At 43.5% G+C, this 17,283-nt stretch overlaps 1 protein-coding gene across 1 annotated transcript; it reads left to right on the top strand.

The window, feature by feature from the left end:
* Positions 1–372: 372 nt before the first annotated feature.
* Positions 373–17,042, top strand: gnptab (N-acetylglucosamine-1-phosphate transferase subunits alpha and beta; the record flags this gene model as incomplete). Its single annotated transcript, XM_079236171.1, has 21 exons — positions 373–537; positions 1,139–1,224; positions 1,572–1,691; positions 2,143–2,193; positions 2,712–2,914; positions 3,345–3,406; positions 3,592–3,726; positions 8,470–8,631; positions 8,703–8,882; positions 9,166–9,336; positions 9,441–9,564; positions 9,653–9,868; positions 10,337–11,403; positions 11,487–11,686; positions 11,779–11,998; positions 12,096–12,209; positions 12,299–12,384; positions 12,467–12,565; positions 12,682–12,849; positions 13,864–13,954; positions 15,334–17,042. The coding sequence occupies 21 exons, from the start codon at positions 373–375 to the stop codon at positions 15,403–15,405; spliced, it is 3,792 nt and encodes a 1,263-aa protein (XP_079092297.1). The 3' UTR covers positions 15,406–17,042.
* Between the last annotated feature and the right edge of the window lie 241 nt (positions 17,043–17,283).

The raw sequence follows: 17,283 nt of genomic DNA, 5'->3' as shown, positions 1-17,283 counted from the left end.
TAGAGAGTGCAAAATGCAAAGTATGTATGTCACTTTTAGCTTTTTTTTAATAAGAAATATTAAAGCTGAGCACTACTTTAAATCCATGATAATGTGTTCATAGTCGGCCTGCAACTGTTGTCCCTGAAAGGCGACGGGCCTTTCTCCTTCCCACCACCAGGGGGCAACAGCGAGTTCAAAGCGAAGAAGAAGCAGCAGCAGCGGAGGCGGCTGCAGCGTCACCACCACCGAAGAAGAGTGAAATGTATGGGTTGTCATGTGTCATGCAGGCTGACTGGCGGTCAGCTGACAAACCCGGGTCTCTTATGTTTACTTTCTTTTTCCACTCGCGTCAAACCTGCTTTTTTCTGTTTGTTTTGTTCACTTGAATGAATGCAGCGGTATGCTTCTTCTTCAAGGAGAACCATGGTAGTCGTCAACTCGGTGCTCAAGCTGTTACAGAGGCAGACGTACACCTGTCTGTCCCATCGATATGGGCTCTACATCTGCTTTGGGGGGATCGTCCTCATGATAGTTTCCGCCTTTCAGTTCGGAGAGGTGAGCTTCTTCATAACTCATTTATGTTGTATTAGCAAACGGTAGTTTCGCGACAGCTGTGTCCTCGGATCTGTTGTTCCGAGTCTCCGTCGCACCAGATTGCACTCAGAAAACGGGCTGTTTTTATAAAACAGTCCAGTTATTTAGTAAATCTACGTTTCCGATCTTTAACTCGGACGTTTTATGAATCTTTAAGGTGTTCGTAATACTTCGGCCTTATAGTGAATCACTTGATTTGACGTATTTTAAAGGCAAATCTCAAATGTCTTCAAGAATGTTTCCCGTATGGCTCGCTAAGAAACAGCCCACCACGTTGTGAGTTAACCCTTTTTGTTGAGGAAGATTTGTAAATATTAAGCGTTTTAAGTTGAGGTTTTAATATTTTTTTGCTGTTTATAATTAGATATTTGTTAAACTGAAGAGCTGTGTCCCAAAATACTCAGTAAGTCTTATTGTACAGGGTGTTCTTGTGCTAATAATGAGGGAGAAACTGCCCAGTTTTTGAGTGTGGTTTGGTGTGGCCCTGTCTGTATGTGATATTTGGGATATTGCAACTTTAGCAACTGCTTGTGTCATCGTGTGCCCCTTCCTTTCCATACAGGTAGTGGTGGAGTGGAGTCGGGACCAGTATCACGTGCTGTTTGACTCCTACAGAGACAATGTGGGTGGGAAATCCTTCCAAAGCAGGTGAGTGAAAAACAGCATTTATGCTGTGAATGAGGGGTTCCTTGAACGCATCACAACAAAACATATACATGAATTCCACTATTGCACTTTGCACTTACAGTAATAGTGCAAACATATCTTTGCTGGGACTCAGAAGTACAAATCCTATCATATTCACAGATATTAATGTAAAAAGCAACCTTCCTTCGAGCCACGCAGGACAGTGTGTACCCTTCCCTTCAGAGAAATCTGAAAGATTAGGCACGATATGTAACCATGCATGAACAAAAAACGAATCCAGGCTTGCCGGGGTCGCGGCTTTGCAGTCTCAGGATTGTCTTGAGTGATGTGAGCGTTCATTTTTGCAGGCTCTGTCTACCCATGCCTATTGATGTGGTGTACACATGGGTGAACGGCACAGACGTGGCTCTGCTGAAGGAACTGAAGACGGTCAAAGAGCAACTGGAGGAGGAACAGAGGGCTCTGAGGTAGCTGTGACTCCACTGTCTATGCAAATGAATGCAAATGTATTGTTGCAGTGAGATTTAATACATGTGGTTGTAACCCATACAATTTTATATATATATATATATATATATATATATATATATATATATATATATATGTATACAACTTTTTTTTCTGCAGAACTTCTTGCAGCCCTGCAGTATACCTTAATAGAGTGCAAACACACTAAAGTGTCTACCTGAATAAAGTCAGAATCGGCATACAAGTCGAGCTGTAGCATTATCATTTTCACTCTGATTGGCTTGTTCAGACATTGCCCCAGAGGAGAAATGAGTGAATCTAGGATCAAAGGTTAGAATAACTCTTGAGGAGAAAGTCCCTGTTTCATTAGTCTCAGCTGTTCAGCATTGCTACTGTAGGTTGTGTATGATTTAAAAATTATTATGAATTCACTGTTCTGTTTGCACACAGGGAACGGCTGGGGAAAAATGCAAGTGAGACGACTGAAGTGCCAAAAGAGAGGTGAGCCTGAAGATATGTTTTATATGCAGACTTATTGGCATTTCAAACCCCTGGGAAATGACTGTTAAAGGGAAGACAGCCGGGTGAGACTTTTGTGTTCAAACAGGAAGTTGTGGCGGGTTAAACCAGAAGTAGATACAACTGAAGTGTGAACTGGTGGGCTTATCAGTTATTTGATGGCGTAGTGAATCTTGAAGCTGAACCACAATGAAGATTCAAGTTGTGGGATTTAATTTGTTCAACGCTCAAATGTTAGGTTGACAAAAGGCTTCTCCCTCCTCTCTTTCCGACAAGATTAAAAGCCCATCTGTGAGTTTACACCGCAGACGACAAAGAGGAACTCGACGAGACATTTCCACAAAGGAAGCCGTTTGCTGAACCTGTGAATTTGACTCATTTCACACACGTGAATGTTTGAGTGTTTCTCAGTGTGTAAACCACAGCGTTGGAGTAGGTGGTCCTCTGGGTGAGTGCACAAGATGAAGATGCATGCTTTTCTTTCTTCTCCTTGTTTTCAGTGTTAAGCCAGAATGTCTGCTGTCCCACTGCATCATCGCGCCCATGCTGGCGCTGGACCCGGCTCTGCCAGCCAACATCTCACTCAAAGAGCTGCCGTCGCTCTCTTCCTCCTTCTCCGCTGCCAAAGAGCTGCTGCTGATGAACAAAGCCTTCCACCCGTCCACGACCGTCTCGGTGGTCGTCTTCCATTCGCAGGCCGAGGGTAAACAACAACAAAAATCACACAAAGAGAATTCAGAAACGCACATTTCCAGCAACAAAATGAGGGCAATATTTGGCAGGAAGAGAGGCTCCCTACATGATTCATAGTAAGGGTGTAATAACTGAAACAAACAGGCTGATTATCACTGAGATATGAACAGTTATTTACATTGCAAAAGATGATATTTGAAGTGTGATTAATGAGTAACCAGAACATGAGAGGCAAGAAGTCTGTATTAGCGGAGACGACGGCAGCAGGAAAGATCAATACAATGAAACAGAGCATTCCATTGCTAATGACACTGTATGTATGTATGTGTATATATATGTGTATGTATGTGTGCATGTGTCAAAGATTAACTATATCTTTGCATCTGAAGGTTTAGTTTGGCTTACAGTTAATTTATTGTTTTGTTGTTGTTTTTCTACAGCTGATAAAACTTATACAGATGTGTCGAGAGACCAGAAATTCTCTGTGTCCAGATGTTATCTGGTGAGTTTATAACTGTTACATTAACTGTTAAATGCCTGTTGAACTTGTGATACTCTGAACATATGTCCTCATATTATCATATCCATCATATTTACGATCCCAGAATGATAGACCAATGTTATTGAAGATCAAACGGTGTTTTTATGGAGAAAACTAAATGTACATCTTTGCTGTTTGTTCTGCAGACGACGGACAAAGAGGCTCCGGGTCTGATCCGCATGCAGGCGCTGGCCTATCTGAGCGGCTTCCCGGCATCTTTTAAGGAAACGGAGCAGCTGAGGGTCAAACTGCCCTCTGTCATAACCAATAAGATCAAACAGGTAAGACATTTAGTTTGATTATTTATCATTAATATGTCTGATCTAAGTCCTTCTTATGTTTAAATATCTGACACATTACAATAAGCTGCTTGGTCCTAAAATACTGGCTCGGGACAGAAAGATGTAGAAGAAAATATTATGGCAACTAGCTGCTTATTTATATATTATACTGATTCTGTAGATATGAAACGCATATGACATGTTTGCAGGTAATTTCATCTTATTAATCTCTTTTTGTATTTTCATCTACTAAATGAATTCTTTTTCATATACCTTATATTTTTCCTCTATTTTTAATATATATTTCGTCTACTGCCAGATTAGATAAGAAGAGATAAGAGGACGATTGTCTCTTGTTGGTTTGTTCAATTATCAATTCAAGATTTTTATCTGTTGATGAAATTTCCACAAATTTCAACCTGAAATAAATGTTTAAAATCCACTACGGTGTCTGATAACAGCTAATGGCAGAGTTTCACATTTAATATCGATACATTAGACACACTTGCCTTTTAGATTTATTTTGTTTTCTTATTGAAATCGAGCATTATTTCTCTTAGATCTTTTGGAAGTGGTGTCAGTGTTGAGGTAAAAGGCTTTGAGGTAACCGAGCTTTGCCACCAGATGTCGCTCTAACAGTGTCCTATCACAGAGCTGCAGGATGTTGCTCTCTACAGACGTTTACTGTGCACTTGTGCACAAATTAAGGTCTTTTTATACATCGCAGCATCATCGTAATCAAAGAAAGGGCGAAACTTGGATGTCAAATCCTCCTCGGAGCGGAGGTTGCACTGACCTGCCAAATATGGCCTTTTTTCTATTTTAAACAGTTACGTTGTGATGTCGATAAAGAGCCTTTGTTTAGCTCGGCGGCTTGTGCATCTAATAATTTTCTCTAATCAGAAGTCTGCTTCATATTTTGAGAGGGAGGAATGCCACTAACCAGGGCGGATTACTCCGAAAATACTCAAAGAAAAGAAAACAGTTCAGTCTGGAGCTGAGTGACCCCGTCTCACCAGGAGTCAACGGCTTGGCCCGTCGTCCAATAATAAACCACATGACGATGAGAATGAAAAGGTGACGGATTAGGTAACATCTTTTGTGTACTGCGGTGTCGGTAAACTCTTAAGAAGAATATTTAGCCCTTAAATTACTTAAAAACCTCCCACAACTGTGGATCGACTAAATCAATTTCAGCAATTTTTAACAAAAAAATTCCCAAATTCACTTATTCCAACTACTCAAACGTGAATATCTGCGGAGCTTTGTGATCTTCTAAGACGGGAAACTGAACATCTTTGTGTTTTAATTAAAATTAAAATAGTTCAGCTCGCTGTTGGGAAAGAATGACGGGCTATTTTCACTATTGTCTGACATTATATATATATATATATATATATATATATATATATATATATATATATATATATATATATATATATATATATATATATATATATATATATATATATATAAACTGAATTATAATACATTGTTCCAGCCTTAGTGTATTTAAAAAAGTTGTGAAAACAGTAGTTGGAGCTGCTCCAATTGTCTTTGCACTAATTCTTAGCTTAACTTGAATGTGGTTGTATTAGAGTATCTAATTATGAAGTCAAATAAAGTTACAATAAATACAACACAATCACGAAAAAAGAAATTCAAAATACGGCACAAATAACAGTGAATAAAATTATTTTGAGAATGAATATTATAAGACTTAAAACTCACCGTTTATTCACGTTTTACTGAAACTAAAGATTATTCTTTCTTTAAAAAAAGATACAGATTCAGATTAAACCACTGTTAAAGGTTATGCTTTCTAACAAAAATACACCTTTTTTCTCTTCTCATTCGTTAAATAATACGCCAGGAAACGAGCCAGTAGTTATTCAAAATCTAATGACTTGCACTTAGCTGTTCATCTCAATTTCATATAGCAGTAAAACATATTGCAGCCACCCTGATTATACCCATAATGCACTGCACATCATAACACTGTCTGTAATAATCATATGTACGACCGTTGTGAGTACAAACGGGTGAAGAAGGACTCACTCACTGTAACTTTTCTATGTGATGACGTGTAGGTTAACTGAGTTTTAACCTGCACATCATCACCAAACCCAGTTGTCCCATCTTTCACTGCGTTTGTCTCCCAGTTCGTGGTTGTGCTTGTGAGCCTGCTGGGTCATGTGATGATAGCTGGCGGCATTCGGGCTGTAACCTTAGCTGGCGGTGCGGGGGTTAACATTAGAACAACTGTTTGGAGTGGCGCGGCGCCAGCCAGCACGGCCGAAAGGTCACGAGGATTTTACGGGCCGCTCTCGGACACGCCCCCATCGTCTTCCACTGGTTCCTTCCACTGGTTTGCCCGGCTTTACCAGTTCTTATCGTTTATGAGCGGAATCAGCTGGAAACAGGGATGCAGGATTAAAATAGAGGGTTCAGTGTGGGAGTAGAGATGTTACTGGGACCACAGAGTGTGTGTGTGTGTGTGTGTGTGTGTGTGTGTGTGTGTGTGTGTGTGTGTGTGTGTCTGTCTCTCTCTCAAGGTCCACCACACAACGCACAGTTTGGGTTTCAAGGTGTTTCCTGGTGTTGCCAGGCCGATTCTGTGAAAGAGGGATGATGTGCATAACGTGGATCGAGAGGTTCAGGCGGTGTGAGACGGACGCCTATTTATAGCCGGCGTTAGACCGAGCGCTATGGCGACGAAAGCTGCCCCACAACCCCCATCATCGGCCCCCCGGTGTTTGTGTACCGGACCGCTGAGGCGTTTGTCTTAGCGTGTATTTGTTTGCGTTTGCGGTGTCTCATCTCCACCACGACGGCTTTCAAGGATCCACAGGTTTTTATTTCTCACACGGTAGCCACACTCTAATCATTGGATCACAAGCTAATGGAAGAATGAGAAAGAGAAGTATAAAGGATGAGTATTTTAATATAAGTGATTATGGAGGTGGGCTGGGATTTTTTTTCAGATTTATAAAAATGTCCATATGTAAATCAGAGGGCAAACTACTGTAAAATGTTGTGCATGCTTTGAGGGCTGATAAGCAAATATGGGAGGCGTCGCCTAATTTGCCTGTGTGCGTTTATTATAATGATGTTAAAAAGGGCTGCTATTTCCATACGCTGTTAATCTGCTGGTTATTTTTAGCCTATTATTATGTCAGCAACGAGTGAAGAATGCCAATTACAAGTTCCCAGAGCCCCCCAAAAAAATGATGTCTCGTTCCACATATAAATATTTTTCTCTCAGCCGTGAGTTGTGCTGCAGGACAACGTCTCTCCAGCTGCTCCAACAGATCACTTGCCACGTTTACCCAGGGAGTCCACTATTGTTTTGCCCTACTAATTACATTTTCTGTTGCCTCTGCAGAGACATACAGTGGTCAGACTAACATTCACACAGGTTATGGATTCAAATAAAGGGAAATTGAACGAATAAGAATAATAAAATGTATATATAAATGCTTTCAAAGGCCAGATCTAGCAGTTTAAGACCCTTGATTTAGACAATTAAAAGTCAGATAATGGTGAATACTGCCCATCACAATGTCCCAGAGCCGAGTGTGAACAATCCAAAACCCAAATGTCACCAATTTACAATGAAATAAAATAAAACAAAGCCGTGAATCCTCTCATTTGAGAAGCTGGAATCAGAAAACGTTTTAATAGTCATGCATTAATCCATCGGGTGAGGGGGAAAAAAGGTTGACTAATAATTATGTGCACTGTGTATTTATTTATTTATTTTTTATATATATATTTATTAGTTTACGTGTGCTTGCAGGCGGACGTGTGCCGGTGTTAGGCCTCCGCAGGCCGTGTGTTAGAGCATTATCAGGACTATAAAGAGAGCTATAATAAAGACTGCAATGCGATCTGGGGCTCGCGGTCCCCCGGCTGCTCCCCGCTGGGTTTTTAAGACACGGCTAATCCTCCTCACCTAAAAACGGGAGCAGAGGAAAAACAAAAAGTCTCGTTCATGTGAGACTTTTGGGTTCAGTGTTTGATGGTGGAGTGAGACGGGGTGAGTCTTTTTCCTGGGAGAGGAGAGGTGAGACAGATTGTTTTGAAATGGGCAGGGGTAACACTCACACTCACACACACACTCACACTCATAGACAGAGAGAGTCCTCCAATGCCTCGCATAACTCTCCTGAGATCAGACGGCGAGGCAGCGCCATGGAGAAGATGACATCACAGAATGTTCTGAACTCTCACCTCTTTACACACACACACACACACACACACACACACACACACACACACACACACACACACACACACACACACACACACACACACACACACACACACTGCAGCAGTAGATGCCTCCACCCGAGCATCATCACTGTTTTGATTTGTCATTCTAGTTATTTCATTGCTCCCATAAATCTTCTTGTCCCCATGATGCCCTGGTGAAGGTCTCTGTCCCGAGCCAGGGGGAACTGGGGGTAAACAACGATGTTGACTTCAAAACAGAGAAGTTCTTATTTTGGATGTTCCCACTGTATGTGGAGATGTAAAAGGAGCACTCCACGTGATTTTACAGGGAACTTGAATGAAGCTAAAATGCAGCTGTTGAGCAGGTCATATTTACCAGGTTCACCATCTTGGTTTAGCATGCTAACATTTGCTCATTATTATTAATAATAATACATTATATTTCTATAGCGCTTTTAAAAAGGTACTCAAAGGCAACTAACGCCGTACTGTTTCTTTGCCCCTCAGTTCGAGCTGTACTCCGAGGCCAGCATCGCCCTGCTGCACCTCAACACCCCGCAGGACTTCACCGATCTGGCGCAGCAGGCCAAAAAGAATCTGACCCTGGACGGAAAAGAGTTGACCATCAGCCCTGCCTACTTGTTCTGGGACCTCTCCGCCATCTCACAGGTGCGACTGATCCTCCCTCAGACCTGTTCCTGTGGACGCAGGCCAACTTATTCACGTTTTTTCCTCCGCAGTCCAAACAGGATGAAGACGTGTCCGCCAGCCGATTTGAGGACAACGAGGAGCTACGCTATTCGCTGCGCTCTGTGGAGAGACACGCCCCCTGGGTGCGACACATCTTCATCGTCACTAACGGGCAGATTCCCTCCTGGCTCAACCTGGATAACCCCCGAGTTACAGTCGTCCCCCATCAGGTAACATTTAAACCTCGGGGATGTGTGGCGAGCAAATTTTTTACTGACTCCCAACTGTCCCTCAACAATTCCAGAACTTGTCATATTGGAGGCAAGCTGACCAGAACACACTAGCCAAGAATATATGGTTAAATTGTGCTTGTTTATGTTTATATTAATGAGCTTTACATAATCAATTCAGCAAACTAATCTAATTTTGAGGCACTCATGAAAACTGTGCTTTGTATCGGTTGGAAATATCATGTTTAGCTTGACATTAATATGTTTTTCTTTTTACTTTTAGGATATCTTCCTGAACAGCAGCCACCTTCCCACTTTCAGCTCCCCTTCCATAGAGACACACATCCACCGCATCCCGGGTCTCTCTCAGAAGTTCATTTACCTCAACGACGATGTGATGTTCGGCAAAGACGTCTGGCCGGACGACTTCTACAGCCACTCCAAAGGACAGAAGGTGTGCAAGCTGCATAACAAAGTGCTGGTTCAATACAATGCACAGACTGCTTCCTGCAAGGAACTTTTACATTGAGATGTTTTCCTTTCCTCACTTTCCTGCAGGTGTATCTCACCTGGCCTGTCCCCAACTGTGCTGAGGGCTGCCCAGGATCTTGGATCAAAGATGGCTACTGTGACAAAGCCTGCAACAACTCTGCCTGCGACTGGGATGGAGGAGACTGCCTCGGTAAAGAGATCGCCTCTATCCTCTCCCCTGTGCAAATATATGCCGATTTTGTTTAATTCATGTCTGACGTGTTCCTTCTCTCTGACAGGCGCGGCTGGAAACAGTCGGTTCGTGGCCGGGGTCGGCGGTGGCGGGACCGGTGGAGGCGGCGGACAGGTGTGGCAGTTTGCGGGCGGTTTGGGAGGTCTCGGGGGAATGTCGTACTGTAATCAAGGCTGTGCCAACTCCTGGCTGGCGGACAAGTTCTGTGACCAGGCCTGCAATGTGCTCTCCTGTGGGTTTGATGTGGGAGACTGTGGCCAAGGTGAGTTAAATGAGAAGATATTATATACAAGGGTTCTTACGGTCATGGAAAACCTGGAAAAGTCATGACATTTTTTTTTTTAAATGGTTATTTCCAGGCCTGGAAATGTGTTATATTCATGTGTTCATGTCGTTCATTTACGCTGAGTTTGAAATAATTAATATGCTCAAAATATAAGCAGGCATCTATATAAATGTTTATTCTTTTAATCAAACTATTGTCTCATTCAATTGTGTCATTTAAGGTTTACTGTATGCTTTGTATTCTCATTGTTAGTTTAAATACTACATTTTCTCACTTTTTCATGTTTACACCGAGATTTCACAAAATGTTTGGTCATGAAAATGTAGTTTAAAGTCATGGAAATGCTTTGGTCAAAATGTGTATGAATCCTGTATATATTATAACGACAACAAAAAAGGTTATAATAAAGGAAAGACCTTTAACATGTATGCATTTCTGTTGTAGAGCACTTTGGCGAGCTGCGTCACGTGACCCTCGTGAGGAACCAGAGCCTGTACACCCTCCCGGTCGGTGAAACCAGGCCGTATTTCAGCTTCGACAGACTGGCCCGCAGAATCTCCGACGCCCACGTGGGCGACAACCCGGCGCTTCGGCACACCTCCGTCGCCAACAAGTGGAAGACCATTCACCTGCTTCTTCACCCGGGCCACAACGCTACCCAGATCCAGTACAATCTCACTTTCCAGAGACACGACGACACAGAGTTCATCATGTGCTTCAGCGTGGCCGTCGACACCCGCCAGGTGCCTCAGGCTAACGCGTCCCAGGCTGCGGGGAAAGACGCCGACCACGACGACAAAGACCCAAAGCCGACCCCGACTCCAGAGCCGCCGGTCCCGTTCTCGGATGTTCCCGAGGACAAACGCGGTCCCAAGATCCAGAGGAGGCTGCCTGGTGAACCTCTGATTGTCATAGAAGTGCCTTCGCTGAATGTGTCACTCCTTCCAGCTGCCGTGCAAAGCGAGCTGCAAAAGCTGGAGGAGAAGCTTCTGATCAATGACATCACAATGAAGGGTTATAACCTCACAAAGGCTGAGCTGCTAAAACCTTACAAGGAACTGGCTCAAAAGCAGCGGGACGTTGATCCACAACCAGCGAGCGAGGGTGCAGAAAAGGTCCAGGGGAAGCCCTATAAAGACATGGAGGAAGAGCAGTTGGAAGGAAAACCACCTGCGAAAGAGAAAGCGGGAAATATTCTTCAGAAAAATGTGATATCAAAAGAGGAAATGCCCAGGAAAGACGTTGCTGTCCCTCATTTTATTCCCGTCCATACTGATGACGAGCATGAGGAAGAAGCTCCCAAACATTACGATCTGAATGCTGCGATAGAAAGGCCCTTGACTTCCAAACTACTAGACAGCATTTCCAAAACCAAGAGCGTGGAGAGTCGGGTGGAGCCGGAAGACGCTGCAGGAGGAGCTCCTTTCGGGAGGAGACTTCAACACTTCATCTCCTCAGACAGAGGCTTCCTGCCGTGGGAGAGGAGGAAATACTTCCAGAAACTGCTCGAGGTAAGAAGGCTGCCGACTTCCACTTTTCTACTCAAGCATTCAGATTCCTCTCAACGTTAATCTCCTTTGTGTCGACGCTGCAGGAAGAGGAGCGCCTGCAGAGAGAATTGTTGTATCAGGCCGACGGCGACGCCACAGGTCGAAGGCTGCAGGACACTTTTGCCGACTCGCTGCGCTACGTCAACAAGCTGCTCAACGGCCAGTTCGGATTCACGTCCCGCAAAGTCCCCGCACACATGCCTCACATGATCGACCGGCTCATCATGCAGGAGCTGCAGGACACGTGAGTGCGTTAATGACTCTTTGTACACGGCATTCCTACTGAGGCGGCGCCTTGAATTGCTCCGCGCCTTTTTCTTTTTTTATTCCCTTCAGGTTCCCAGAGGAGTTTGACAAGACGTCGGGCCATTGCGTTCGCCACTCCGAGGACATGCAGTTTGCCTTCTCGTACTTCTACTTCCTGATGAGCGCTCAGCAGCACCTCAACGTGTCTGAGGTGTTCGACGAGATCGACACGGACCACTCGGGCGTCTTGTCCGACCGAGAGATTCGAACTCTGGCCACGAGGATCCACGAGCTGCCGCTCAGCCTCCAGGTCCGTCAGACAGACTTTGACAGATCGTCAGATAACAGATTACCATATTTCTTCCGGTTTTGGAAGCGTGTAATATTTCTCTGTTTGCACTTTCTAGGACTTGACGGGCCTGGAGCAGATGTTGATAAACTGCTCCAAGACTCTCCCGACTAACCTGACCCAGCTCCACCTGGTGAACCCGACACAGGAGGCCTACTATGACCCCAGCATGGTGAGCCACACTTAAAGTAAATGGCTTGAAACAAAAAAAAGAAAACCTCTAATTCAATCACTTCATTGCAAATGCCGTTCTATCCACAGCCCCCTGTCACAAAAGGCCTGGTCCTCTACTGCAAGCCCATCACAGAACGCATCCAGAAAGCCTTCAGGGACCAGAATAAGTACAAGTGAGATATTTAAGGGGCCATTCAGATATTCTCCCTGCTGAACTTTACTGTTGCTGCTGCTAACATGTGCTCTGTTGGACAGGTTTGAGATCATGGGGGAGGAGGAGATCGCTTTCAAGATGGTGCGGACAAATGTTTCCCATGTGGTTGGCCAGTTAGATGACATTAGGAAGAATCCCAGGTGGGCAAGACTCCAGATGACTTTTCCTTTTTGTTTTTGCCTCTCTTTTGCTCATATTCCATCTGTGATGCAACCAAAGTGTACTGAAGGTCTGTATTTTCATTGATCCCCAACAGGAAGTTTGTCTGTCTGAATGATAACATTGACCACAGCCATAAAGACGCCGCCACCGTGAAAGCTGTGCTGAGAGACTTCTATGAGTCCATGTTCCCGCTGCCGTCCCAGTTTGAACTGCCAAGAGAGTATCGCAACAGATTTCTGCACATGGATGAGCTCCAGGAGTGGTAGGACGAGAAGTTTAATATCATTTTGAGTCCCTGTTGCACTTGAGCTCGTAACTTATCAAGCTCTTCCTTTTCCACAATGGGCCTGGGATGAGACTTTGTGGCTGTCATCACGTGGAACGGAGCGTTGCCAGGTTGGAGCGGTGGGAATCCTGCAGGGGCTTTGGAGGGGTTTTATCGGGGATCTTGCTCCTGCACCCGGGGAGCTTTCAGCGGGAGAATGCCAGACTCTCACAGAGGCTTTAAAATTAGACCAAGCCGCCTCAGATCAGTCGCTAGCTGTAAGATACTTGCAAGATCATTACACCGCTGAGCTGCTCGTCTATTCCCCTGTCTCCCCACCGCCCCCTTCTGTCTTTGAGTTAGTAAAGTAACAGCCAGATGGCGTTGGGTGATGTCACCCTGTCGCCCTGTCGCCCTGTTACCCTGCTGCCCTCTGCGTATTGCATGTTTCCTTCTTGTTACATCACAGTGTGTGGCCTCCCCTCCAGCAGGGTTCTTACGGTCATGGAAAACCTGGAAAAGTCATGGAATTTTAAAATGGCTATTTCCAGGCCTGGAAAAGTCCTTGAATGAAATAAAATCCCCAAAGTTTGGGAAATGTCATGTAAATGTGTTATATTCATGTGTTCATGTCGTTTATTTACGCTGAGTTTGAAATAATGAATATGCTTTTAAAAGAAAGACGCTCAAAATATGAGCAGGCATACATACAGGCATCTATATAAATGTTTATTCTTTTAATCAAACTATTGTCTCATTCATTTGTGTCATTTAAGGTTTACTGTATGCTTTGGAATTCTCATTGTTAGTTTAAATATTAAATGTTCTCACTTTTTCATGTATACACTGAGATTTCACAAAATGTTTGGTCATGGAAATTTGGTTTAAAGTCATGGAAATCCATTGTTCAAAATGTGTAGGTGTGACAAATGTTGATTCTGCATCTGCACCTGTTGCTATTGTTCTCCTTAAAACTAACTAATTGTGTGTTTTTTTTGTTTGTTTTTGCAGGCGAGTATATCGCGACAAGCTGAAGTTCTGGACGCACTGCGTCCTCATAACGCTCGTCATCTTCACCATCATGTCCTTCTTTGCCGAGCAGGTCAGTCAGTGTCCCCGACTCGGACCACACACACAGTTGTATTTACGCATTCAGTGAAAAGACACCCGGACATTCGCTGACACACTTCTCCGTTTCCATGATTGACTTGAGTTATGATTCAGGCCTTCGCCACCGAAGTTCCACGCCGAGGTTCCACCGTCTCATGTGTCGCGATAGTATGAGCCGCTGAGCCAGAGCCGGACTTTAGAGAAATGAAAGACCCCCAGGTCTTTGTTGACTTGGATCCAACAGCACATGTGTTTCAAACTGCCAGATGAGTGGGATTTATATCTGAAAGAACATTATGTAAAGTAATATCATGATGGTGTGCTTTGATGACTTTCCTGTCAAATTCCTCCAATTTGGTACTTGAGAGAGATTAAAACTAATGCAAGGAAATGTTCAACAAATACTGACATTGAGCCGTTTAGAGGCGCTTCCCTAATCCAAAAGGTTTCCAGTTTCTCCTCTGCAAACACTAAAGAAAGGTTAATAGTTGAGGTGACCGTGGGAGAATCCAGTGAATCTCAGAGAGGAATGTGTCCAATGTCTCCGTCACCACATGCAGCCTGGCTGTCCTTCTGTTGGAGTCTTTAAGACATAGACATTTAAGTCAGCTTTGTACAGTTTAGAATAAAGAGATCAAAAGTGTCTTTCATCCAGAGGAGGTGGTGATTTTACTAAGCTTATCTTTGCTTTCTTGAGTTACATAAGGTCGAAGGGGAATTTGGTGTCAAAGTCCTTTTTAAATAACTCCGTCTTATTACCTCGTTAAAGATGTAGCTCCGGTTAGCTTAGCATAAAGACTGGAAACGGGGGTAAACTGTTGGTCTCACTTTGTCTGCAGGAAACTAAATCCATCTCCAGCAACCTTTTTAAAGCTCATTGCGTTTGGTTATGAGCTGGTGTTGCACAGTATTCTGAGACCAGACCATTTCTTGGCTCTGGCAGTTGCCAAGCAATCAACGGAGACTCCAGTTACAAGCTACTGGTTTCCATCAAGAAATAGACTCGTTTGTAACGTTAATACAGGAAAAAATACATATATATTTGTTTATCAATGAGCTAGTGGGCGTCTTGTGTTCCCGTTGAACAGAGCCATGCTTGCGTTTTCAATTATTTATATTACACTGAGCTAAGCTAACCAGATGCTGGCTGTAGATTCATATTTAACAAACGTATATAAGGTATTGACCCTCCCAACTAACCTAAACTCTCTGCCAGTGAGCAAATACGCTAAGTGGAGTACTTGGTGATGGAGATGGGTGGGGATGTTTACACTTGCAGCTCTCATCCTCTTGCTGTCAGCCAACACAATCTTCCCTTAGTTGCATACTGTTTCTAACTAAGCCATATCCTCTTCTCCTCTCTCCCTGCAGCTGATTCTGCTGAAGCGAAAGCTGTGCCCCAGACGCAGAGTAAAGCAGGAAAGCAACCCTGAGCGGGTGTGAAGAAAAAAACCCAACCCCTGAAGACTTCCCTCTCCTCTTCTTTCTGCACTTCCAACGACGTCCACCCTCTCTCTCCTGCTCGGAAGAGAGGATTTCGCCTCGGGGGGTCGGGTGAAAACGGGAACCTCAAGTCCTCCGTGCTTTTGTTGCATCAGCACGGACAGCGGACAGACTCGTGTGAGATGGTGATGAAGCATTTTTCACAAAATAATGGACGGGGCTGGCCGGTGAAAGGAATAGCCAGCCAGAAAGAAGAAGAAGCAGCCTGTGATAATTATTTTCCTCCACTGGGGGCATCTGAGGCACACAATTATTTTCCTCCACTGGGGGCATCTGAGGCACACGCACGCACGCACACACACGCACACACACGCACACGCAAACCCACAAACAAACACTCCCTCCACGCTGCACCACCCTCCTTGTGTCCTGCCATGTTTTCGATTGATGTGCTGCTAAAGTGTGAAACATTTCACAGCAGCTGGTCAGGACTTATTGTATGTGTGTGTGTGTGTGTGTGTTACCATAAAACCCACAAACTATTGTGTTTAAATCTCAAACGATTAGCATATTAATCGACCTGCAACTATTTTGATAATCGGTTAATCGTTCGAGTCACTTTTCAAGGACAAATTCCAAACATTTGCTGTTACCAGCTTCTTAAATCTGAGTATTTTCTCTGTTTTATATCACCGTTGATTATTATCTTTGGGTTTTGGACTGCTGGTGAGTGGAGAGAGACAGGCAACGTGGGGAATGACATGCAGCAAACAGTCCGAATGGAACCAGGGAATCGGTGCTCAGGCCTCGGGTATCTGGTTGGCCTTTATAATTATGAGTATTATTTTTGTTATTTGTAGACAAAGGGGTTTATTGCAAAATTGGTCAGTAGATATAAATAATGTACACCGGCAGCCCTGGTTGTGTTATGGATTTATTTTAAGGAAATGAAGGTAACGGTACATTAAGGATGTATCAAATAATACATATAAGTGTTGGTTGTTGTCTGTCGTTAACAACACGGAAACTTGAAGTGCCTTCATTGTTCATTCCTGCTTGTTTGAAAATTTGTTTAGCTCCTGTTTTTTTTTTTTTTTATAAATATGTCTTCTAAATGTTGGACACATCACCCATATCTAGTGATTTACAATGAGAATGAATGGGGTTTAGGATAATGTGGTACTTAATGTGGTACAAATTTAATTGATTGGAGCTACATGTAATACTACAGCTTTCATAGCAGCCTGTATGTGTGTCTCTGTGGGACTCAACAGGTTCGCTACTGTCTGAAATTCAGACTCCCTCAGCATGATCTGTAACTTATTTTGATTGTATTATTGTGACAGTGAGCCCGATGACTGATGCGTCTGATTTGAATCCTGCAGGATGTAAACAAAGCCTCAGGCGATGTCCGTCAACAGCGCCAAACTTTTCCTCCGAATGTCAGTTTTACAAAGTTCTTTAATATAATGACAAAAGGAGGAAGTGACTCTTTGTCTTTTTTTCAGCATTTTAACGCTGCCATAAAAGTCTTGATGTACTTTATGAAGCAAGCAGGCGAGAAGATGAGTTGCATATCAGATTGCATCAGTTCAATGGCTCTTCTGACTAAAATAAAATGTGGCTTGGTTCAGTTATCTTGGTGTTTTTGTCATGTGTGAATGTAGCGTAGCACACCTCATTGTACAATTTAACTAAGGTACTTTACTGGAGTATTTCAATCCTGTGCCACTTCACACTCCATTACATTGCAGAGGGAAATATTGTTCTTACAATTCAGATTAAAGTTGAATCTATTTAGCTTAATCTATCAATTCAATTCAGTTTATTTTATATAGCCCAACATCACAAATACAAATTTGCCTCGGAGGGCTTTAC

The sequence above is a fragment of the Taurulus bubalis genome (assembly GCF_910589615.1).
Source record: "Taurulus bubalis genome assembly, chromosome: 20".
Taxonomy (NCBI): domain Eukaryota; kingdom Metazoa; phylum Chordata; class Actinopteri; order Perciformes; family Cottidae; genus Taurulus; species Taurulus bubalis.
The sequence above is the reverse complement of the archived record's forward strand: the minus strand, read 5'-3'. Positions and strand labels throughout refer to the sequence as shown.